This window comes from Tachyglossus aculeatus, chromosome 6 (genome assembly GCF_015852505.1).
Source record: "Tachyglossus aculeatus isolate mTacAcu1 chromosome 6, mTacAcu1.pri, whole genome shotgun sequence".
Lineage (NCBI taxonomy): Eukaryota > Metazoa > Chordata > Mammalia > Monotremata > Tachyglossidae > Tachyglossus > Tachyglossus aculeatus.
The window spans coordinates 55046741-55071886 of NC_052071.1; the positions used below are offsets into that span (position 1 = coordinate 55046741).

Sequence of the window (25146 nt, forward strand, 5' to 3'; positions counted from 1 at the left end):
ATCTTCCTCATTTCTCTCATACTGATCTTTTTGTTCTTTCCTCTTTCCAGAGTTGGATTTCATCTAGAATTTTTAATTTATAAAGAAACTCAAAACCTAACAAAACTCACTGGGTTTTGAGATTCTGGGCCCAACAAACTGGTACTAGTTCAAAGTTACTCCAATTTTCCTGTTTCTGGAGGCAGTAGGGAGGACAAACAGCCTGAGTTTTGAGAGAATTTCACTAATAAAGATACCCTAACATACTAACACTAATAATTTAACACTAATAAATTCACCTTATTAATATTACTAGACCCTAATGAACTTTTTTCCTCTTACTATAAACGTATTCATTCATTCACTCAATCATATTTATTGAGCGCTTACTGGGTGCAGAGCATTCAGTCATTCATTCAATCGCATTTATTGAGCGCTTACTGGGTGCAGAGCATGGTACTAAGGTCTTGGGAAGTACAAGTCAGCAACATATAGAGACGGCTCTTACCCAACAACAGGCTCACAGTCTAGAAGGGGGAAACAGACAAAAAAATAAAACGTAGCCAGGGTATACACATATAAATATAAAATATAATTATAAATAATCATAATGATAGTATTTGTTAAGCGTATACTATGTGCCAAGCACAGTTCTAAGCACTAGGATAGATACAAGGTAATCAGTTAGTCCCACGTGGGGGCTTACAGTCTGAGTCCCCATTTTACAGATGGAGTAACTGAGACACAGAGAAGTGAAGTGACTTGCCCAAGGTCACACAGCAGACAAGTGGCGGAGATGGGATTAGAACCCACATCCTCTGACTCCCAAAAACAGGCTCTTGCCACTAGACCATGCTGCTTCTCTAATATATGAATAAATACACATATAAGTATATATATATATATATATATATATGTGTGTGTGTGTGTGTATATATGTACAGAAGCAGCATGGCTCATTGGATCAAGCAAAAGAATGGGAGTCAGAAGGTCATGGGTTAGAATTCTGCCTCTGCCACTTATCTGCTGTGTGACCCTGGGCAAGTCACTTCACTTCTCTGGGCCTCAGTTCCCCATCTGTAAAATGGGGATTGCAACTGTGAGCCCCACCTGGGACAGGGGCTGTCCCCAACCTGATTTCCCTGCATCCACCCCAGCGCTTAGTACAGTGCCTGGCACATAGTAAGTGCTTAGCAAATACTGTAATTATTATTATTATTATTACTTTACATGGTGTACAATTGGTATTTTGTACTAGCTGGTGCTACTTTACAAAAAAATTTCAGGTTATATTGCCTAAGATGGCACAAGAATGCTCTGCACATAGTAAGCACTTAACAAATACCATAATTATTATACCACTGACTGAATATTTTGAGTGAAGCAGAAGGAGAGTCAGACAGTCAATCGTATTTATTGAGGCTTTATTGTGTGCAAAGTACTGTACTAAGTGCTTGGGAGAGGGCAATTTAACAATAAACAGACACATTCCTTGCCCACAGTGAGCTTACGATCTAGAGGATGAGCTTAGAGTCTACAGGAGTCTAGAGGGAGGAAGAGACTGCAAAGTAGCAAGCACTTTTTCTACAGAAAAAGATTGGGGAAGAAAGTCCCAGAGAGGAGGGACTATAATCACTTCTTATTGAACCCCTACTGAGGGCTCAGCACCTTCAATAAAACTGAAAACACCTGGTACGGAACCTACCAACAGAAATATGGAACACTTCACCATTTTATGTCTCCCTTCTTGCACTTAAGCCACCCTGAGCTTCTCAACTTCATTCCCATTTTAGTAAGGGAAGAGAAAAGTCACTGGCACCTATTGGGAAGCTTTACTTAAAATATTAACCTCGCCCTTTGGAAGAAAGTTTCACCGTGTCCTGCAAATGAATTTTGATTTGGGATGGAAAAATGCTATTAAATCTGGTCCCTGCCCACTCTCCATTTGGTTGCTTGTTTTGGACTCTTCATGCACTTCTCATTTGTAAATGGCCCTTACATTCTGCCACCTCTTCAGTGTATTTTTAAAACCTCTCTGATCCCTTTTTAATCCCCCTGGTTAGGATAAACTCATTCTGCTCTCGCTGTCCTGATCTTTTCTCCAAAAAGTAGAGCAAGTGAACATTAATTTCACTTTGGTCCTATTTTATAAAAGCAGTGATCTTTTAAAAGAAATCATTGTGGATGACCTAGTTACTTTCAACTCTCATTGTAAAAGTTAATAAAGATCGCAGATGAATCATAACACTTTGCTTCTTTCCCCACCCAAAATACATCACTTTCATGACAATGCCTTCTGCAAGTCAAAAGTCTACTCAATTAACACCTCCCAAGTCATGCCCCTCCGCATGCCCAGGGCTAAGCTTTGTGTGGCATTCTCATTATTTTTAACGAGCAGACAGGACGTATTGTGTATGTCCACAGGGCCGTACCAGTGGCCCTTTGCTCTAAGAGCTTCATACACTGGCGGCCAAAATAACAGGAGAGCAGTCCCTTCCTAAAGCTCCCCTTTAGGTTGCTGCCTTGCCTTTCTTTTGTTGTTTGCAGACAACCTTTCCAAATAAACCCAAATGACAACACAGTTTTCACGAACCTAAAATTACCTGAGCACTGGAGTGGCATTGGATTGTTGGCACATTTCAGGATTTGTAAAACATTCAAGGTTTCACTGAAATCCGTTATGTTGCCCGAGGGAAGATCCGACAAAATTCATCGTTCACCAGCCCAGCGTACTTCAGATTCAATACCAACCCACAAATTACCAGGAGAAGGATGCCCTTTTGACGGTATCCAACTAAGAAGTGACTAACTTTCACTAAAGGATGTGACTGTTAATTGATTGAAAATACCTCTTCTAAATGTTAACACATGCGATTGTTCAGTCTCCATAATCTTTCTCCTTTAGATCACACATTCATCTGTGAATCCGTTTTTTGGGGTGTCAAGCAGTGACTCTGATTTCAACTCTCAGTTTTTTAATGTTACATCGGTTGGTTGGTTACAGACACTTTATTTCATATTTAACACTTCTCCACCCTCCTCCCTACCTTTTTCTGTAAACCCCAAATCAACCTCAGAGCTAGTTCTAAGCCAACTGGGTCCCCATAACTACATAACCAAGCCTTCCTATAACAGAGGTGTTGTGTTTTTACATAACCTGGCATTAAGGAAAACCCACACTGTTATGTACACAACAATTTCTTCAAATCAATCAATGCTATTGAGTACTTACTGTGTGCAGGGCACTCTACTAAGCATGTAAGTGTTGACTCCCCACAGGTTAATGTTGTTGGAAGCATATTCACTCATTCATTCATTCATTTGTATTTATTGAGCACTTACTGTGTGCAGAGCACTGTACTAAGCGCTTGGGAAAGTACAATATGGCACTAAACAGAGACATTCCTAATTCTCTATAAGAGTCGTCAAAATGCACGGGGGAATCATGCGTTATGGCAGAACAGAAGGTACTGAACTTTCAGCAACTTAACTGCCTCATCATCATCATTATCATCAATCTATTTATTGAGCGCTTACTATGTGCAGAGCACTGTACTAAGCGCTTGGGAAGTACAAATTGGCAACATATAACCTCATCTAACAGATGCCTCATCCAACTGCCTCATGTAAGAGCGCTTGCACTTCCCAAGGCCTACCTATTCACCATGCCTCTTTCTTGTTTAATAAATACGATTGATTGATTGATTGTCTCTCCCACTGCCATCCTCTTGCTCAAGTCTTCTCGTGTATTCTGAACTTCTTCCCCCTTGACACCCAGCAAAACACCGGTCTCCCCAACTTCGAAGACCTTCTGAAATCACACCTCCTCCAGGGAAGGCTTCCCTGTTAATCTCTCATCTCCCAACTGCCACTTGCCCCTTCATCCACAACCTTACTGCATCTGTGTACCACTTTATATACCCATTTCATACTGCATTCATTCAATCGTATTTACTGAACTGTTTCCTCCTACCTGTAATGTATTTTAATATCTGCTCTCCACCCTCCTCAACTATATTTTCAGCTCTTTAAAGGCAGAGATAAGGAATATTAACCCCATTGTACTCTCCCGGGCATTAAGTGCAGGATTCTGTGAACAGTAAGTCCTCAGTGAGCAGCGTGGCTTAGTGGAAAGAGCACGGGCTTGGGTGCCAGAGGTCGTAGGTTCTAATCCCAGCTCTGCCACCGATCAGCTGTGTGACTTTGGACAAGTCACTTGACTTCTCTGTGCCTCAGTTACCTCATCTGTAAAATGGGGATTAAGACTGTGAGCCTCACGTGCGACAACCTGATTACCTTGTATCTCCCCCAGAGCTTAGAACAGTACTTGGCACGTAGTAAGCACTTAACAAATACCATCATTATTATGAATAAATACTACTGATTGATTGCTTGATCGATCAAAGACTTATTCCTGAAAGTACTCAGACAATCTGAAGCTGTGGAAGATTTGGAAGCTGAAATGATTCACCTGTACCTGTGCTTATGAAAACACCTGCATGCTTAAACTCCTCACAGTAGATGCTGAGCTGCTTTATAATTAAAATACGGACTTCAGGAAACAACTCACTGTGAATTTCATAATAAAATGGTAATTTGAAATCATCTTTTCAATGATGTCAACAACTTGGAGGTGATCCGAGTTGCTCTCACCCACACATCACAATGTGTCTGGCATACTATCTTTCTGGAGGAAAGGTAAGTCCCACAGATATTTGAAGGCTTATTTGTTCAGCTGAAAATAAGCTCTGCACTTGGTTCTTGTGGGGAATTGAAACTGCTTTGGTTTATATGGTGGATACTCTACGTTTATCCCTGGACAGGCTGGTCTCCAGGATTCCACTTTTGTAGAAGGAAGATCCTTGCAGGCTGAATTCTGTAAAAACAGTCATCCCCACCCTTTACCGAAAAACACTTTCAGCACTGAAACTGTGTCATTTTGCTGAGGCACCCCTTTACACTGTTGGTGAAGGGCAAACCATAGCTTTGGGTCAACAAATCACACCTGGAAAAATTTTCCGACTGGCCTTGGAATCTCTGATTTGCTTTTTGGCCTGGTTTTGCGACAGGGTTATTATTCATTCATTCAACCGTATTTATTGAGTGCTTACTGTGTGCAGAGCACTGTACTAACCACTTTGCACTGCTAATTCAGCAGAGAGGAAACACATGAAACACCAAATCTGTAGTTTTGGGCATTTCCCATTCGTAACTCACACAATGATGGCTGATGCCGAGAACTTTAAGTTTTTATAGAGTTGTGGATTCAAAACTGCAGCACCACAGGATAAAGTTCTCCGTGAGGCATGTGAGCATATACATCTGTGAGTGCACATATCAGCACACAATGATACACAAATTATACTGACGTCTTGAGGTCCAGCCTAGTGATTCTCGATTTGAAGAATGTATTCTATAGCCCCAAGGTAGCCCTACATAACGAATTCATACAGTGAGAGGATTTCTAGAATGAAAGAAGGAATATACCCTACCTTAAGCAGCTCATAATGTTGGATGCCATTCACTCCGATATCAGGGTCGACGGCCGAAGGGACAGAGTATCGGGAGTTGATGGCGGTGTTCTCGGGGATGGAGATGTTGATCACGGTGGAGGGAAAGAGAGGAGCGTTGTCATTGATATCGTCTATCAGGAAGCGGATCTTGACCAACCGGAAGACTTCGTCTGGCAGGACGGCGACCTCCACCTCATAGAAGCAGCGATTTTCGCTGAAGATGCCCGAGCACAGCTTCTCCCGATCTATGCGGTTGGCGGTGGTGAAGATCTCGCCGGTGTTCTCTTCGATGCGTACCAGTGGCACGTCCCCAGTCTTGTACACCAGTTTGAACTGGAGCGGTGCGGATAAGGGCACTTCCGGGTCGAGTGTCAAGTTGAGATCCTTGAGCAAATTGCCAATCAGGACATTTTCTGGCAGTTCTTCCCGCACCGTATAATTCTTCTCCTGAGCACCAGACTGGAATACGATACAGGCTAATAGGACTGCCAAGAGGTAGGTTCCAGAGAGCAAGTCCATCTCCAGAATGGCTAATGAGGCTTTCTGTAGAAACCAAGGAAGGCTGGTAGAGGAGAGAGAAGAAAAGGGAAAGAGAGAAATTATTACAATGCCATAAAAATGCAGGCTGGATATCCTTCCCGAACGAAGCGAGAACGGTTGAAACTCTGATCAGTGAAATGCTACAGTATATTGGGAAAACTGCTGGGTAAATGCCTGATTTTTCAACCCTAGACCCACAAATGAAACCAAACACAACACAAAAAATCACACCTAAATGAGGGCTGCTCTTGTACATGTTGCCGTGGTCAAAGAATTGGCAACCCTGAGCTGCTGTCGGAGTAATGCCGTAGCTAGGAAGCCAACAGAATGACATGCATAAAAGGAAAATATTGAGGTGCTACACATATGACAGGAAATCTTCAGGCAATGGGCGTATTATTTAGTACGTGGATAACTCAATAAATGGAAGAAACAGAAGAGATGAGTAATCACAAAATATGTCCACTTATTTTTAGCCATATATTTTGGCTGTTAATGTAGCCTTTCCCTAGTGGTGACATGGATATTTAATTTTAGCGGTGCTATATCTCTGAAAGGCCTGGTTATTGATAATGCCTAATATCAGTGTCTGGGAGCTGAAGCCGTGTAACACAATCAGAATGTCATAAATGATGTAATAAAACCTAATATAGGCATTTACGGAGAGGAAGACATGATCTCAGCAAAAATAAATCAATTAAACATATATTGGGTGACTAATATCCTAAGATGGACCCTGAAATTTGGCCAAGGATACTAAAGCAAATAGCTTCAGTCGTGAAGAGTGGAATGAAGTCATTACTACATTTAGCATTTTGGTGGGGGCGGGGAGGTGAGGGGGGGAGAAGGGGTTGGAGGGGAGACAGAGTGGCAGGGGACAACATGCTCTGGGAATATTGTCCTTACTTCTGTTGCTTCCCAGAGCCGGCTCCCTGGATTTATCAGGCCAAGGTGATCCACTGATGCTCCAGAGTGAGCATGCAGGAAGCCACAGGCCTTCCTGGGATTTGGTCCTAGATTTCTGCCTGGACTTGATATTGGTATTTAAGCACTTAGTACAGTGTTCTGCACACAGTAAGCGCTCAATAAATACGACTGAATGAATGAATGAATTGGGGAAAGGTCACTCCCCACTCTCTACCACTATCTTGATAATAACGATAGTATTTGTTAAGCATTTACTATGTGCCAGGCACTGTACTAAGTGCTGGGGTGGATACGAGCAAATCGAGTTGGACATGGTCCCTGTCCCACGTGGGGCTCCCAGTCTCAATCCCCAATTTACAGATGAGGTAACTGAGGCACAGAAAAGTGAAGTGACTTGCTCTAGGTCACACGGCAGACACACGTGGAGGAGCACCTAGCCACCCCAATTCCAGCCTCTAGGAGAGTGTAAAATGAACAACTCTTCCCAATTTCAAATCACATCTTTTCTACGTGACCATTACAATTTTTTTCCTCTCCCCAGGTTACGGCCCCTCCCTTCACCTTCAATTAACATCACCTGAGCACTTATGTATTCATCACAACCCACAGCACTTACATACATAACAACCCACTGCACTTACATACATTTCATACATACTCTGTTGCGTAAGCAAAAACTTACATTCATATCCCTTCTCCTCCATCTGTAATTTATTTTGGTGACTGACGCTACTTTATTTTTTTTAGGGTATTTGTTAAGCGTTTACCACGTGCCAAGCACTGTACTAAGCACTGGGGTGGATACAAGCTTATCAAGGTGGACACAGTCCATGACCCACACAGAGCTCACAGTCTTAACCCCCGTTTTTACAGATAAGGGAACTGAGGAACAGAGAAGTGAAATGACTTGCCTAAGGTCACACTACAGGCAAGTGGGGGAGCCAGTATTAGAACCCAGGTGCTTTTGACTCTCAGGCTCGTGCTCTATCCTTGCTAGATAGCAATCTCCTTGAGAGCAGACACCGTGTCGACTACCACCTCCCAAATGTCAGGGTTTTGTGTACAACAGCAGCAGCATGGCTCAGTGGAAACAGCACGGGCTTTGGAGTCAGATGTCATGGGTTCAAATCCTGCCTGCACCAACTGTCAGCTGTGTGACTTTGGGCAAGTCACTTAACTTCTCGGGGCCTCAGCATCTGGAAAATGGGGATTAAAACTGTGAGCTCCCCGTGGGACAACCTGATCACCTTGTAACCTCCCCAGCGTTTAGAACAGTGCTTTGCACATAGTAAGCACTTAATAAATGCCATCATTATTATTATTATTACTCAGTACTATCTGGATTCATAACCATTGGACACAGTGCGGCCCAGAAGAGAAACATTATGGGGAAACTCAGGGGCCGTGAGTGCCAGTCTGTCCGGTGACCCTGGTCAACTGACTTGCTGGCCCTGTAACCATTTCTCTGAAGTGCAAGGTAAGAACATTCAGAAAACCCTGGCAAATCACTTGGTTCCCAAAAGAACCTAATGAAATATCTGGTCAAAAATAACCGACGAGTCTTGGTTCTGTCACCTCGGGAGCTATGTAAATGGAGAAGGGTAGTTTAATAAGGTTACAGGATGTGAACCTTTAACAGTTCTTGGAAAGAAACATTGGCTCAGTTGTTACTGTAAGCCGGAGGAAATGATGTTTCAGTGGTCATGCAATGCACAGGGTCCTGAGACAAATGCACACATAAACACACACACACCCATTCAAATCAACTCTCAAATGAAACAAATATCTCATAGCCTAGTTTAAAGAACACAGGACTGGGAGTTAGAAAACAGGAGTTTGAATCCCAGCTTTACCTTGAGCAAGTCATTTATCCTCTCTGAGCTTGTTTCCTCATCTGTTCAATGGGGATAAAATAGATTAGGACCACCACCGGTGGTGGGGGGGGGGAACGTAGTAAGCAGCACTGAGGGTTGTTTAAAAATAACAATTTTAAAAATAAAATGCCCAAAATGTAGCAAAAACTTCTCTGGAAGATGCTGAACACACCCTGGGCTCTTAAGTGACCAGAGTTTCTCGACAAAGAAAAAACCACAGGTGCCACAGATTAAAATTACAAAACCCAATCACATGAGACCAAACTATGCCTTCATTAGAATGTAAGCTCCTTGAGACAGAAATTTCCTCCTTTCCTTCTCTCTGTATTTTCCTCCAAAACAATGCTCTACCCACAGTATATGATTTAAAGAATACTGTTACTGATACTGGATACTAGCATGTATAAAAATGGAAAGAGAGAGAGGAAAAAAGAGAGTGAGAGCACAGGGGAGTTAGACCTGGAATAAGAGTGGGAAAGTGAGAGCGAGAGAAAATGAGAGGCCAATGGACATTCTTAACTGCTATAATTCACTAGATTCATTGCTGTAATTGAACAAATTAAGCACAATCCCTTGACTACTCCTTCGAATTTTAAATATGAATAACTGGAATTGACCTAATAATTATACACGGGATGCCCACAGAGTCTCCAGGACGAGGTGTGGAGTGAAAGTATCCCTCCTGGATAAAATGTAAGCACTCTAGAAGTAAATGTGTAGCTTCCGACATTCCTCTCTACAGCATCTCTCCTCGCAAGTCTCTTTACACCGCTAATATCCTTCCGTTTTCCATTTCCCCTTCCATCAACGCTTTATCCTTTGGGCTAAAAAATCACGCTAACTCACCCTGTTCTCTGTTCAATTTATTTCTTAATTTCCTTTTATCTCAGCCATGATGAAGCATTTTAATGGGCTTCTGGATTTTCTTTGTAGCAAAGTCATTCCGCATACGCAAAATACAACTTCCTTTGCAAGGCACCACACTCTACCAGCTGTTCTATTTTCATCATTAAATAGGGGTTAATGCAGCTTTCAGGAATGCAGCCATCAAAATATCTGCTAACAGGTGGTCATTTTCAAAATCCATTACAGAAAAGTATGAATGCATTTAAATATGTAATTAAGGAAGTTCTCAATATTTAGTGGCAATTGACTCCCCAAATGGTCAATGATGCTCTAGTCGATGATCTAGGGCAGAATTTGTTATGTGAAGGTACACCTATCTCAGTACGGATATTTTGCTCTCTTTAGGCTGGAGAAAAAATTACGCTAATGACAGTAGATATGTATGTGACTATTTAGTACCAAGTACTTTAGTACTATATAGTCACATATGTATCTATTTTAAACAAAGTGTTTAAAAAATCATTGCGAGGATAAATGCCTTTCAGCCAAGTGAATTAAACATTCATCCCTAAGGAAAGGTTTATCACCCAATTCTCAGCAGGTTCTGAATCCTGCTGTTCATTCATTCATTCAATCATGTTTATTGAGCGCTTACGGTGTGCAGAGCACTGTACTAAGTGCTTTGGAAGTACAAGTTTATCACTGTTGCTGTTGGTTCAGGGGAAAGAGAACTGCTCTACTTATGCAGGAGCCCTTAATAATAATAAATAATAATGATGGCATTTGTTAAGCGCTTACTATGTGCAAAGCACTGCTCTAAGCACTGGGGAGGATACAAGGTGATAAGATTGTCCCACGTGGGGCTCACAGTCATCATCCCCATTTTGCAGATGAGGTAACTGAGGCACAGAGAAGTTAAGTGACTTGCCCAATGTCACACAGCTGACAATTGGCGGAGCCGAGATTTGAACCCATGATCTCTGACTCCTAAGCCCGGGCTCTTTCCATTGAGCACTGCTGCTTTTCTTCCCTTTACCCTCCTTGTCCCAGGGGGCACCCAATTGCTTGGTGGGAGTGTGAGCCCCACTGAACAAGCCAGCAGCACTAGAATCAATCCCTCTGCTCAGGTTCTTTATCCTCAAGTCGTAGAACCGAGGCACATAATAATTAACAATTATTTGTTAAGCGCTTACTATGTGGCAGGCACTGTACTGAGCACTGGGGTGGACATAAGCAAATTGGGTTGGAGAAAATTGCTGCCCAAATAATAATAATAATAATAATAATGGCATTTATTAAGCGCTTACTATGCACAAAGCACTGTTCTAAGCTCTGGGGAGGTTACAAGGTGATCAGGTTGTCCCACGAGGGGCTCACAGTCTTCATCCCCATTTGACAGATGAGGGAACTAAGGCCTAGAGAAGTGAAGTGACTTGGTCAAAGTCACACAGCTGACAACTGAGGGAGCAGGGATTTGAACCCATGACCTCTGACTCCAAAGCCCAGGCTCTTTCCACTGAGCCACGCTGCTTCTCTATGGGGCTCACAGTCTCAATCCCCATTTTACAGATGAGGTAACAGGTCCAGAGAAGTGAAGTGACTCACCCGAGGCCACACAGCAGACATGGGACGGCGCTGGGATTAGAACCCATGACCTTTCATTCACCTGCCAGTCCTGTTCTCTATCCATTGTGCCACGCCGCTTCCCCATCAGCACAGCCAGAACTTAACCCACATGATCTCTTGAGTCCAGTTCTGTGATTCCAATAATGACTACACAATTTGTTCCTTCAAAATCCCTGTGCCCGCAGCCTCTCGATGGGATGGAGCTAAAGCAGTTATTGTCAACTCCCATAAGTGCTGCAAAATCAACACCTGAGCAAATTTTGAACTCCCGTCAACAACACACACAAACTAGTGTCTGAGAGAACCTATTTTTAGCCTGACTGGTTCACTGTTGAGCACTGGGATTACATAATAAAGTAACTCACTCCAAGTTCTGCCCCCTGAGATTTCCAAGCCTTATACTCCTTTTATGAAACTGAGGATAAAAATACCTCATGATGTTTACTATTTATTTCCTCATGCTTACAATTATATGTAGGTAGATAATCTGCATTTTATGAATATAAGAAATCCAAGCACAAGTGTGTGAATATAAAGAGGATTATATCCAATGTATATAACACCATGCATGCAGAAGTAAAAATACACAGACAGTTGCCAATCAGCAGTAAAATCTATCCTTAGCTCACCCTTAGGTATTACATATTATTACAGCTAGAGAACATCATTACCCATCTTAAACAACATTGCCTGCGCGTTACAATAGCTAGACCCAAGAGAGGAAATTAAGAATAGCGAATCAGTTTTAATTCCAGGTGTTCGTTCTTTTTTTTTCTATTTAAATCTAAAGCTATATTAGTCACTCTCAACCACGAAGTATTTTTAATCTTGTAATTATTACATCAAGTTAATCTTCTCTGGAAACGCTTGCAACATTTTGGGGATTCAAGTCAATCTGACTCTCCAATCTTAAGGATACCTACATAGCACCCCTACAAAAGTGGGTGCATTTCAATATTCTATATTCAAAAACATTCTTCCCCTCTAGACTGGAAGCTCATTGTGGGCAGGGAATGTGTCTTATCCACTCTGTTATAATGTGCTCTCCCAAGTGCTTTGCATGGTTCTCTGCTTACAGTAGCACTCAATAAATACCACTGATTGACCGCTCCATTTATATAAGCTTTCTGTCCATAACAAGGTTTTCAAGTGGGTAACCCAATATCACTGGCTATGAAACTAAATTATTCACTTTAGGAAAAATATTAACTTTTCCAAACCGACCCCCAATGACTTAGGAATCCTTCTTTCACCAACCCCTCCAACTTTCTCTGTATTTATGGGGCTCTAAGCTTATGGAGACCACGGGTTCATTCAGGCTAGGGACCTTGTCTTATATTGCTCTTTCAATCCCCTTCAGAGGGTGTCCTTAATACCCTTAGAGTTTAATACCCACTAAATTGTAAGCTCCTTGAAGGGAGGGAAGCTGCCTGCTAACCCTATTATAGTGTTCCAAGTGCTCGTTACAGTGCTTTACACAGAGTGAGCACTCAGTAAAACAATCAATCAATGGTATTTACCGAGCACTGACTGTGTGCAGAGTATTATAATTGCATTGCACAAAGTCACTGCCAATAAAACCTATGAGACTCCCATCCCCCTTAAGGTCCAGTGTCTCCAGTTAGGAAGACCCCAAATGCAGACTGGAAGGGGACCAGTCTCTGTAGGGGCTGGTGAAATGAGTTTGGTTCATCCATTTCCTCAGGTGAATGCACTTCACCAGGAGACTTCAATTAAGGATTAGGAAAGGATAGCATGGGAATGAGCCTGGAAATACAAACCTTCTATATCTCCTTTAAACTCTATGACTGAGAAGGAGCACGACCTAATGGATGGAGCCTGGGCCTGACAATCAGATGGACCTGAATTCTAATCCTGACTCCTCCAATTGTCTGCTCTGTCACCTTGGCAAGTAGTTTCACTTCTCTGTCCCTCAGTTGCCATCTTAAAAATGGGAATTAAGACTGTGAATCCCATTGGGTCTATCTACCCCAGTGCTTAGTACAGTGCCCGGCACATAGTAAATGCTTAACAAAATGCCATAGGGAATAGGAAAAAAATGCTCTACTACATCTGCAAGACCCAAACTATTTTTTGGGTGGTCTTTTGTCCTTGAAACATTCTATCTCCTTTGGCTAGAAACAAAGTAACATGAGGAAACCGTTCGACCCAGAAACCAGGGAAGCATGGTAATTTGATAGTTTATAAACCTTTGAGATCAAGACTAAGAGATAAGCAAACAGATGAGGTAAAGCTCTGCTCTGAACATTTCTGGAGATTACAAACCATGGGCGTGAGGCTCAAGTGGTTCGTCCAAGATAGAATTTCCTCGTATTATCTTGTTATTTTTCTTTGTTAAAGAATTACATTTTGTTTTATAACATGTTTCAAATCATCCTCCTGAAATGCTTGCTTACATACCACTCTGTAAATAGTCAAATTAGCAGGAGACTGTTTAACAGGAAGGAAACCCCCGCCCCCGACAATACTCTATCTAAAGGTACACTACACAGTCAAATATGCACCAATGGCATACTTTCAGTAGTTTGATGATCTAGGTGAATTTTCAGTGCCTGCCTGGCATATGCATTCTATTCAAATACTGACCTAAATTACATTAGACATTTTGCAGTCAGAGTGAAAAATCTGGTCACTGACAGCACACGAACCAGAAGGCAAAACACACAATTCATTTTTAAAGAAAAAGAGGAATATGGTAGGCTTTAGTCTATATCTTTCCCTACCTTTGGGTTATAATTTTGGGATAGGCTTTTACCTCTGATCTCCTCGGTGTTATGATAAACCGTATACTAGCTTCCCAGCTCTAAATAACTTTTCCCAAACAATGATGTTCTGGGATACAGCCAGTCTCCTGACATTGAAGCTATGCTCAACTCAGTACAATGATGCTGGGGGAAGAAAGGTGAGGAGAATGAATAGCAGCATGATACCCCCACAACTATCATATGGAGACCTGAAACTGGCAAACCCAAAGCAAGGAGAGAAGAGGAAACATTTCTAGAGAGAGTAAAACAGACTCACACACAACACTGCACCCCAGTTGAAGATAGGAAGTCAGAGAAGTAACAAGGCCTAGTGGAAAGCGCATGGACTGAAGAGTCAGAGGACCTGGGGTCTATCTTGGCTCTGCCACTTGTCTGCTGGGTGACTTTGGGTAAGTTACTTCACCTCTCTGTTCCTCAGTTCCCTTATCTGCAAAATTGGGGATTCAATACCTGTTCTCCCTAGACCGTGAGTTCCATGTGGTATCTGATCTTTTATCTGCCCCAACACTTACTACAGTGCTTGACACAGAGCATGCCCTTAAATATCACTGTAATTATTATTATTATTACTATTGTCAGCCACAGACAAATTAGCATCAATTAATGCTACTGAGCAAAGAGTGATTCTTTTTGAGCATAAGTTTTATACGGAATGAAAAAAAAAAAGCCTAAAGCAAAATCAGCACCAGATGCTGTAAACCTCAAACATGAAGATGCAGCATGCCTTGTGCATACAATGTGACTGGGATTGTGGGTTTCATCTTGCTGTTTTTAGCCATGCATGCACTTATTTGTTCATTTCATCACTAGTGAAATTATCCTCTTTAAATGCAAAGGACAATAGATATGTATATAATGTGTTGTCTATATGAATGGAGCTGAAAAACTGGTGATCCTAGGATACTCTTCAAAGAAAGAGATGTACTTTAAAAAATGGCTAGAGTAATGGTTTACATCTGTCACTTATCCCTGAACTGATGGGGGTGCTATGGCAACAGGAGTGGAAAGAAACAAAGGGGTGGGAGAGGGGTTGCTTAGCAACCAGAAGTAGCAGGTAGGAGAAATCTTGTCATTTGTTTACAAGTGGCTTTTTTTTTAAGAATTGATATTTCCTGGAATTGATAAGGTATGACCCTTTTGGATCTCAGGTGTATTGTCCTCTATCTAATACATGAAACTCCAAACAATAAAAGCAATTCTAAAAATACGGAGGAAATGAAGACAGAAATGTAGAGCAACAGGAGACACAGAGGAAGGAGAAAGAGTTTAAGATGTGGGATTTACAACACACAAGGAAAGAAGTTAGACATACTGAAGAATTTGAAAACTGCAACAACCAGTGTGGAAAGAAAAATACACTTTAATAATAGCAAGAAACGAAATGTGTCAGAGGAGAGCATTTTTTGAACATACGCTGTATGTAGAGATCAGGGATAACTTTCTGGGAGAATACAATAAAATTAGGGGCTTAATAAATACTATTGGTTGATTGAAATTAAACTAAACTCACTCTTTATCTTTGGACAGTAAATATATATCTCCCCCACACGCTGCTCTCACTATTATATGTTCGGCAAGCTTTTCTTTTTTTTAATGGAACTTGTAAAACACTCATTATGTGTCAAGCACTGTATTAAGTACTGGGGTGAGTACAAGATAATCGGTTTAGACACTGTCCCTATGTCACATGTCCAAGGTCACACAGCAGACAGGTGGCGGAGCCAGCATTAGAACCCATGTCCTTTTGTCTCCCAGGCCCGTGCTCTATCCAGTAGGCCATGCTGTTTCCCTTTTAAGACAATAAACTCCTCGAGAGCAGAGATAACATCTTATAATAATAATGATAATAATAATAATAATAATAATAATAATGGTATTTGTTAAGCACTTACTATGTGCCAAGCACTGTTCTAAATGCTTGGGGAGATACAAGGTAATCAGGTTGTCCCACCTGGGGCTCAGTCTTAATCTCCATTTTGATTTGATGACGGCATTTTTAAGCGCTTACTATGTGCAGAGCACTGTTCTAAGCACTGGGGGGGGAAACAAGGTGATCAAGTTGTCCCACGTGGGGCTCACAGTCTTCGTCCCCATTTTACAGATGAGGTAACTGAGGCTCAGAGAAGTTAAGTGACTTGCCCAAGGTCACACAGCAGACATGCGGCAGAGTCGGAATTCGAACCCATGACCTCTGACTCCAAAGCCCGGGCTCTTTCCACTGAGCCACGCTGCTTCAGATGAGGTAACTGAGGCACTGAGACGTTAAGTGAATTGCCCCAAATCACACAGCTGATAAGTGGCAGAGCCGGGATTAGAACTCATGACCTCTGACTGCCAAGCCCGGGCTCTTTCTCCTAAGCCTCGCTGCTTCTTGAGCTTTATATTCTTATATTAGACACTGTCTCTATCCCACATGGGGCTCACAGCCTTAATCCCCATTTTACAGATGTGGGAACTGAGGCCCAGAAAAGGGAACTGACTCAGCCAAGATCACACAGCAGACAGGTGGTGGAGCCAGGATTAGAACCCATGTCAGAATATAAGAATCTTATATTCTCGGAATGTCTCTCAAGTGCTTCGTTCAGAGCTCTGCTCATGGGAGGCACTCAGTGTGCACTGCTGATCAAGATGATGGAGACTCTGATACTAAGAAACAAGGAAAGGCAGGAAGAAAGTTGGGGTTGAGGCATGGGGTTTTTCAGTTCCTAGAATGCCATGGGCCTGAGAGTAAAGTTAATACCTCGTTCTCGCCTGTCCCGCCATCGACCCCCGGCCCACGTCATCCCCCGGGCCTGGAATGCCCTGCTCCCTCTGCCCATCCGCCAAGCTAGCTCTCTTCCTCCCTTCAAGGCCCTGCTGAGAGCTCACCTCCTCCAGGAGGCCTTTCCAGACTGAGCCCCTTCCTTCCTCTCCCCCTCGTCCCCCTCTCCATCCCCCCATCTTACCTCCTTCCCTTCCCCACAGCACCTGTATATATATTTGTACATATTTATTACTCTATTTATTTATTTATTTTACTTGTACATATCTATCCTATTTATTTTATTTTGTTAGTATGTTTGGTTTTGTTCTCTGTCTCCCCCTTTTAGACTGTGAGCCCACTGTTGGGTAGGGACTGTCTCTATATGTTGCCAATTTGTACTTCCCAAGCGCTTAGTACAGTGCTCTGCACATAGTAAGCGCTCAATAAATACGATTGATTGATTGATTGATTGATCTCCTCTCCCGCCAGCTTACTGACTGTGGCCCAATCTGGAGTCTACCTCGCCGCCAGCCCCTTTTCCATGTCCTCCCCCTGGTCGGCTGCTCCCTCCCCATCCATATATGTTAAGCCACCACTCTTCCCACCTTCAAAGTCTGATTAAAGTCATATTTCCTCCAGGAGGCCTTCCCTGATTGGGCCCACTGTTCCCAGCTCCCTCTCCCTTCTGCATCATTGATGTACTTAGATCTGTGACCCCTGGGCATCTGACGAGAAGCAGTGTGGCTTAGTGGCAAGGGCACGGATTTGGGAGTCAAGAGGTTGCAGGTTCTAATGCCGGCTCCGCCACTTGTCTGCTGTGGACTTTGGGTGAGTCACTTCACTTCTCTGGGCCTCAGTGACCTCATCTGTAAAATGGGCATTAAGACTGAGCCTCACATGGGACAACCTGATTACCTTGTATCTGCCCCAGTGCTGAGAATAATAATAACAATAATCATGACATTTATTCACTCATTCATTCATTCAATCGTATTTATTGAGCGCTTACTGTGTGCAGAGCACTGTACTAAGAGCTTGGGAAGTACAAGTTGGCAACATATAGAGACGGTCCCTACTCAGCAACAGACTCATGGTCTAGAACGGGGAGACAGACGACAAAACATGTAGACAGGTGCCAAAACTGTCAGAATAAATAGAATTATAGCTATACTCACATCATTAATAAAATAGAGTAGTAACTATGTACAAGTAAAATAAATAGAGTAATAAGTATGTACAAGTACTGTGGGGAGGGGAAGGAGGCAGGGCAGGGGGAGTTATAGGGGGAGGAGGAGAGGAAAAAGGGGGCTCAGTCTGGAAAGGCCTCCTGGAGGAGGTGAGCTCTCAGTAGGGCTTTGAAGGGAGGAAGAGAGCTAGCTTGGTGGATGTGTGGAGGGAGGGCATTCCAGGCCGGGGAAGGACGTGGGCCGGGGGTCGATGGTGGGACGGGTGAGAACGAGGCCCAGTGAGGAGGTTAGAAGCAGAGAAGCAGAGGGTACAGGCTGGGCTGGAAAAGGAGAGAAGGAAGGTGAGGTAGGAGGGGGCGAGGTGATGGACAGCCTTGAAGCCGAGGGCGAGGAGTTTTTGCTTGATTCATAGGTTGACAGGCAACCACTGGAGGGGAGTGACATGCCCAGAGCGTTTCTGTACAAAGTTAATCCAGGCAGCAGAGTGAAGTACAGACTGAAGAGGGGAGAGACAGGAGGATGGGAGATAAGAAAGGAGGCTGATGCAGTAATCCAGTCGGGATAAGATGAGAGACTGAACCAGTAAGGTAGCAGTTTGGATGGAGAGGAAAGGGTGGATCTTGGTGATGTTGTGCAGGTGAGACTGGCAGGTTTTGGTGACAGACTGGATGTGTGGGGTGAATGAGAGAGCGGAGTCGAGGATGACATCAAGGCAAGGTTGTATCTATCCCAGTGCTAAGAACAGTGCTTGACACATAGTATGTGCTTAACAAATCACATAATAAAACAATAAAAATGATAATAATGAAAAAATAATAATAATAATGGCATTCATTAAGTGCTTACTATGTGCAAAGCACTGTTCTAAGCGCTGGGGAGGTTACAAGGTGATCAGGTTGTCCTACGGGGGGCTCACAGTCTTAATCCCCATTTTACAAATGAGGTAACTAAGGCAGAGAGAAGTTAAGTGACTTGCCCAAAGTCGCACAGCTGACAATTGGTGGAGCCGGGATTTGAACCCCTGATCTCTGACTCCAAAGCCCGGGATCTTTCCACTGAGCCATGCTGCTTCTACTTCTATAGTAGTATGTACATGCCTTATTGTCACCAAACTGTGACGGTGCCATTACTTCCATCTTCATTCCCAGGTTACGTAATAGGGACATTTATCATTGAGATTTTCTTTGATTTAGGCATTAAACCATGCCAATTATACCAGAATTCACAACAGAGTCTGCTATAAACATGCTCAATAAAATCACCTGCTAAAGGCAAATGAGGTCCCACCAGCAATGCCGTGGAATATAATATGAGTAAAATGTACCCTGGTTGGGAACATTGTAATACCACTATAAATGGGGAATAGCTCATTGTTTGTGCAATTCTCTATCATAAAAGCACCCTTCTATTCAACCCAACAGTAGATTGTCTGGAACATGAAAGAATGGAAAGTGCTAGTCATCAAAAAGTTAATTGTTTTTTACCACCCTATTGTTCCATGGAACAAGGAGTGCATTCAGCATTAATGGCCATATTCTTCCAGTGAGACAAAAGAAGCCTTCAGGCTAAGGTGACCTTCAAGTGACAACTCCACATAACCACTAGTTAGGGCCTCTTCTGCAAAAGTGTGATAAAATGGCAGAGAACATCAACGTTAGCCTTCACAATCCATCTGGACCCCAAAGGTAATTTGGATTATAAATACAAGGCTGTCCCTGGAAAGATTATTGGGATTATAAGAAGGAGGCTGGCTCCAGGAAAAACTCAGATGGATAGGATTGAAAAGGGGGTCATGGCTAGTTGGGGAAAAATAGGCCAATACAGGTAACAATAATGACACTAATTAACAGTAATAATCATAATAATACCAAAATTTATTGGGTGCTTCCTATGTGTCAAGCACTGTTCTAAACTGTGGAGTAGATACAAATTAATCAGGTTGGACACAGTCCAGGTCCCATATGGGGCTCACAGTCTAAGTAGGCGGGAGAATAGGTAATTCTCATTTTATTCATTCATTCAATCATATTTATTTCGTGCTTACTGTGTGCATAGCACTGTACTAAGCACTTGGGAAAGTACAATACAACAATAAAAAGTGACATTCCCTCATCACAACGAGCTGACAGATGAGAAAACTGAGTGATATGTTCAAGGTCATACAGGTGGTATATTGGGGGAGGCGGAATTAGGACTCAAATCTTCTGATTTCCAGGCCCAGGCTCTTACTCTCTACCACACTGCTTTGCAGGTACATCCAAGCTAAAACTCCTCTGATTTCACTTTATGAAGCAGGGTGCAGAAGTCCAGGCATGCGTCTGGGCAGTCCTTCTGTCCACAAATCATAGCGTTTCCAGATCTGATCATTCCAGCTTCTCCAGGGGGAAGGAAATGCTCAGAGATACCCCCAGTGAGCATCATCATCATCATCAATCGTATTTATTGAGCGCTTACTGTGTGCAGAGCACTGTACTAAGCACTTGGGAAGTACAAGTTGGCAACATATAGAGACAGTCCCTACCGAATAGTGGGCTCACAGTCTAAAAGGAGCAGAGCGGAATCTGTTGATTCGATAATGATAACAATAATTTTGTGTTTTTGTTAAACACTTACTAGGTGCCAACCACTACAGTAGACAAAAGAGAATCAGGTTGAACCCAGTTCCTGTCCCATTGGAGGCTCACCAGTCTATGGGGGAGGAAGACCAGGTAATCCTCCTTTAATGGATTAGGAAATAATGGCACAGAGAGGTGACTTGGTCAAGGTCACAGCAGGCAAGCAGCAAAGGCCAGATCAGAACTCTGGTCTCCTGCCTTCCAGCCCATGCTCTTTTTACTTCGCCCATCAGCCTCTGCATCAAACAAAAACTTTTTACCATAGGCTTTAAAGCACCCAATCACCTTGCCCCCTCCTACTTACCTCCCAGATTTCCCATTTCAACTCAACCCTCTAATGCCAACCTACTGACTGTAGCTCTATCCTATGTCACCACTGACCCTAGCCCATATCCTGCCTCTGGCCTGGAACGCCTTCCCTCTTCAAACCCAACAAACAGTCGCTCTCCCCATCTTCAAAGCCTTATTCAAAGCAGGTGTCCTCCAAGAGCCCTTGCCCGACTAAAGCCCCCATGCTTCCTCTTCTCCCAGCTCCTCCTGCGTCACCCTTACACTTGAATTTGCCCCCTTTATTCACTTCTCCCTCAGCTCCCCAGACCTTTCATTGTTGTTGTTGTCTTATGCCGTCGAGTCGTCTCCAACACATAGCGGCACCATGGATACATCTCTCCCAGAACGCCCCACCTCCATCTGCAATCGCTACTGTAGTGTACATATCTGTAATTTATGCATTTACATTAATATCTGCCTCCGCATCTAGACTCTAAACTCACTTTCAGGCAGAGAATATGTCTACCAACTCTGTTGCACTGCACTCTTCCAAGTGCTTAGCGCAGTGTTCTGCACATGGTAAATGCTCAACAAATATCACTGACTGAGTGGGTACGCTACTTCTAGAGAGTTACTATTTTACATTCAGTTTTAGGACCATCTACAGTATTGACACAAGCCAATCGACTATAACTTCACAAAATCTATTTTACTTGGATTTATTTTCTATGTCTAGGATCACTCAACTTCTGGACTCGAGCTCACTGAGAAGGGTACTGGCTCTAGGGCAGAAAATATTGCTGGTATTAAGACTGATAAATAATCCTGGCCCCTAAATATCAACCAGCTGTCTGGTGGTGGTCAAGGAAGACTGTCCCTTTTGAAAATCTTCTCCACTACTTCCTTACCCTGGCCTAAGGGTTAACCCTACTTTTGAGGTTGACAGTTACTGGGTACTATGAAGATTTTAGCACCCAACTCGGTAAATTGTAGCAAAACACTAAAATGCCTTCTGGTCCTGCATTGTCTTCTTGAATAGCTGGTCCTGTGTGCAAAGCACTGCACTAAGCACTTGGGAAGTACAAGTCGGCAACATATAGAGATGGTCCCTACCAAACAATGGGCTCACAGTCTAGAATTATAAAGTGGATAAGAAACCCATGCTCTGTTCAAAGGAATAAACCACGCTTGCATTTTCATTGAACCAATCTGAGCCAATAAATATCCAAAAAAGATGGCATGTTCTCAGGGAGTACAGGTTCACAATTTATGCGCTAAAACTTAAAGCCACTTATAAAAAAAAAATGGCGTTTGTTTAGCGCTTGCTAGGTGCCAGGCATGTTGCTAAGCACTAGGGTAGATACAAGCTAATCCGGTTGGAAACGGTCCCTGTCCCACATAGCGTTTAAAGACTTAATGCCCACTTTACAGATGAGGTTACTGAGGCCGAGAAAAGTGAAGTGACTCGCCCAAGGTCACACGGCACACAAGTGGTGGAGCCGGGTCTATTTATTTTACTTGTACATATCTATTTATTTTGTTAATGATGTGCATCTAGCTTTATTTCTATTCTGATGACTTGACACCTGTCCACATGTTTTGTTTTGTTGTCTGTCTCCCCCTTCTAGACTGTGAGCCCGTTTTTGGGTAGGGACCGTCTCTATGTGTTGCCAACTTGGACTTCCCAAGCGCTTAGTACAGTGCTCTGCACACAGTAAGCGCCCAATAAATACGATTGATTGAATGAATGACTGAATGAATGAACCCCACGTCTTTCGGACTCCCTGGCGACTTCAGAATACTGCTCCCCTAGTTCTCCAGTGTCCGACCTCACTGGGCATTAAGATTTTCTGGAAGTAAACATGAGTGTACCTTGGTAGGTATCATAAACTTATGCAGGAATCTTAGAGGCCGGTACTTGTGGGTTATGAAAAAAATTCCATCTACAGTACATTCCATTTACCAGTACATACCACGTGCCCTGGTGTGGCAGTGATGCTATGCTTTGTGACAGTGAGCATTAGTCATCCGACGGGGTTCTACAGAGCTTGGGGTCACACTTCTTTGTAAACTGGATGTCCATTAGGTCTGGCCTAATTTATTGCAGGCCCCCAAGCCTGTGGGTTTTGGTTAATTTCTTTAGCTGTCATAACATATCCAATTAAATCCACTGTGATGGAGATTTCCTAGTAGATTCTTGTTATTTTTTTTTTCCTTGCATTACACTGCTGGCATGTCAACAATCAAGCTTCGCTTCACACTGGATTTGGCACTCTGACATCTATTCTTAACAACAAATAAAACAACTGGATAGACATCAAACACTTCCAAAGATACTAAATGAAATCTAAGTGAAATCTAAATGAAAAAGCCAGTCAGTTGGTCAACAAGAATTTATGGATTGCCTAGTAGGATAGTTAGAACTCTACAAGCCTATGTACTCTGTCACTGATCATATCACACTTGTTTCATTTTTTTTTTCAAAAACACCAATATGGCATCTTTCAGAAATATCTAATCCACTGAAATCTTTCCCAAACTAAAAATCTTCAAAGAATATATTGATTTCAAATAAGACAAAAATCCAGGTTCAAAAATGTCGATGAAAAAGGCAAAATTGCATATGTGATCCTGTTAGGTTTTACATTTCATATTAATCCTCTAGATTGTAAGAGCCTTATGGGCAGGGATCATGTCTGCCAACTTCACTGACTGCATTCCCCAAACCCTTAGTGCCATGTAGTAAGTGCTTAATAAATGCCAGTAGTTGATTAATTTCCAAGGGGCTAAAGCAATTTTACAGTTAAAAACTAATAATCCACATCAAATTCCAGGAAAACAGACAAGGGGACCTATTATTAGGGTTCTATTTTGCAGTTAAGATCATCTCTTTCTGGGGCAGTTGCTATGAATGCTGAGGTGCTTGTACTTATTATAAACTGTGAAGAGAAAAATCAAGTGAATTGTTTGAGGTCAAAAAGGGAAGTCCGCAGCAGAGGCAGAGATCAACTGAATCTTAATCCAGTGCTCATATCGCTAAACCCAAACCTTTCTCTCAATAAGTTGTTAACAGTTAAAAGAAAGTAGGCCAAGTTATTACCACTTGAGGAACTCTTTTTCTCAAATGTCATTAATGGCATTGTAAGTCTTTACATATTTGCCTGGGTGCACTGTGCCTTTTAATTGGAAGCTACTTATTGAATTCTAAAGCAGTTATAAGTTGTCAACATTTTCTACAGTTAAGCAGAAATACTGAATATCATCACTGGCTTCAAATATAAAAAATGCCTAAAATTTGATTTTAGAGTGGATTTTTATTAGTACTCATTATAGTCTTCCTCTTTCACATATTTAATTTATGGCTGTAATGTAATAAGGCAGAAATCGGCCTTCAGAGACCAAATTAGCATTTATGAGTTGGATTCTACATAATCAGACCTTCTTGTGTTCGTTTTTAATTTGGATAATAAATACATTGTTGGATTCAACCGAGTTTTCAGTAAAGATCGGCGCTCATGAGACATGTCCTAGAATGAATTAGAAAGCTTTGAATATTGCCAATGGAAGAGTGCATTTCCTTTATTCTGGCGATCGTAAATTTGTGAGCAGAGAGTTTTACCTTTTTAACAACGGCCCGCCCCTGCCCCTTACTTTGTGAAGAGTTTTGGCTTTTGAATGTGTTCTTTCCCAGAAATGGTATTTTTCAAATAGAAATGTAACCCCGGTTTCCTCAAAGTTCAAGTATGGTGTCCAACTTAGAACCCGCTACATTTTGAATGAGTTTTCATGTTAGAAAAGGCCTTTCTCTCTCCTGGAACAGCAATAATTAGGGTGAGAAAGCCTCTACACAATGCAACAGTCCTGGGAGGGTATTTGAAAGGGGATGAAGATTGGCAGAGAAAACTGGAGGTTTTCCAACTGAGGAAGTCTCTTGGCGAAACCAAAATGCAAGGCCAAAGGGGAAAGGCACATGCAGAAGATTATTCCGCAACTGTTGGTCACCCCAGAGAGCTTCCCCAAGCAACATCAGCCCTGGGCCAGTACAGTTCTGAAAAGCTATAGCTTCGATAAAACCTGTCCTCCTTTGAAATCATCATCCAACACCTCAAACGTGGAAGCCACGTGAAAGTTCCAATCAATCAATGGTATTCACTGTTCATCCTTAAAACGGATTCCATGTAAAAGTTGAGAGAGAATCAGAAAAAGACTTTTGGGATTCACTTTAAGGAGAACATGTCTT

At 42.5% G+C, this 25146-nt stretch overlaps 1 protein-coding gene across 3 annotated transcripts in view; it reads right to left on the minus strand.

Annotated features, from left to right (window-relative positions):
- PCDH11X (protocadherin 11 X-linked) overlaps positions 1–25146 on the minus strand; it is a 1230124-nt gene that overhangs the window by 1094306 nt on the left and 110672 nt on the right. For all 3 annotated transcript variants that reach the window (XM_038748015.1, XM_038748013.1, XM_038748016.1), the window contains exon 2: positions 5472–6054. In XM_038748015.1, coding sequence (XP_038603943.1) covers positions 5472–6011 — 540 coding nt within the window. In that variant the 5' untranslated portion in view covers positions 6012–6054. The remainder of the gene's footprint in view (positions 1–5471; positions 6055–25146) is intronic.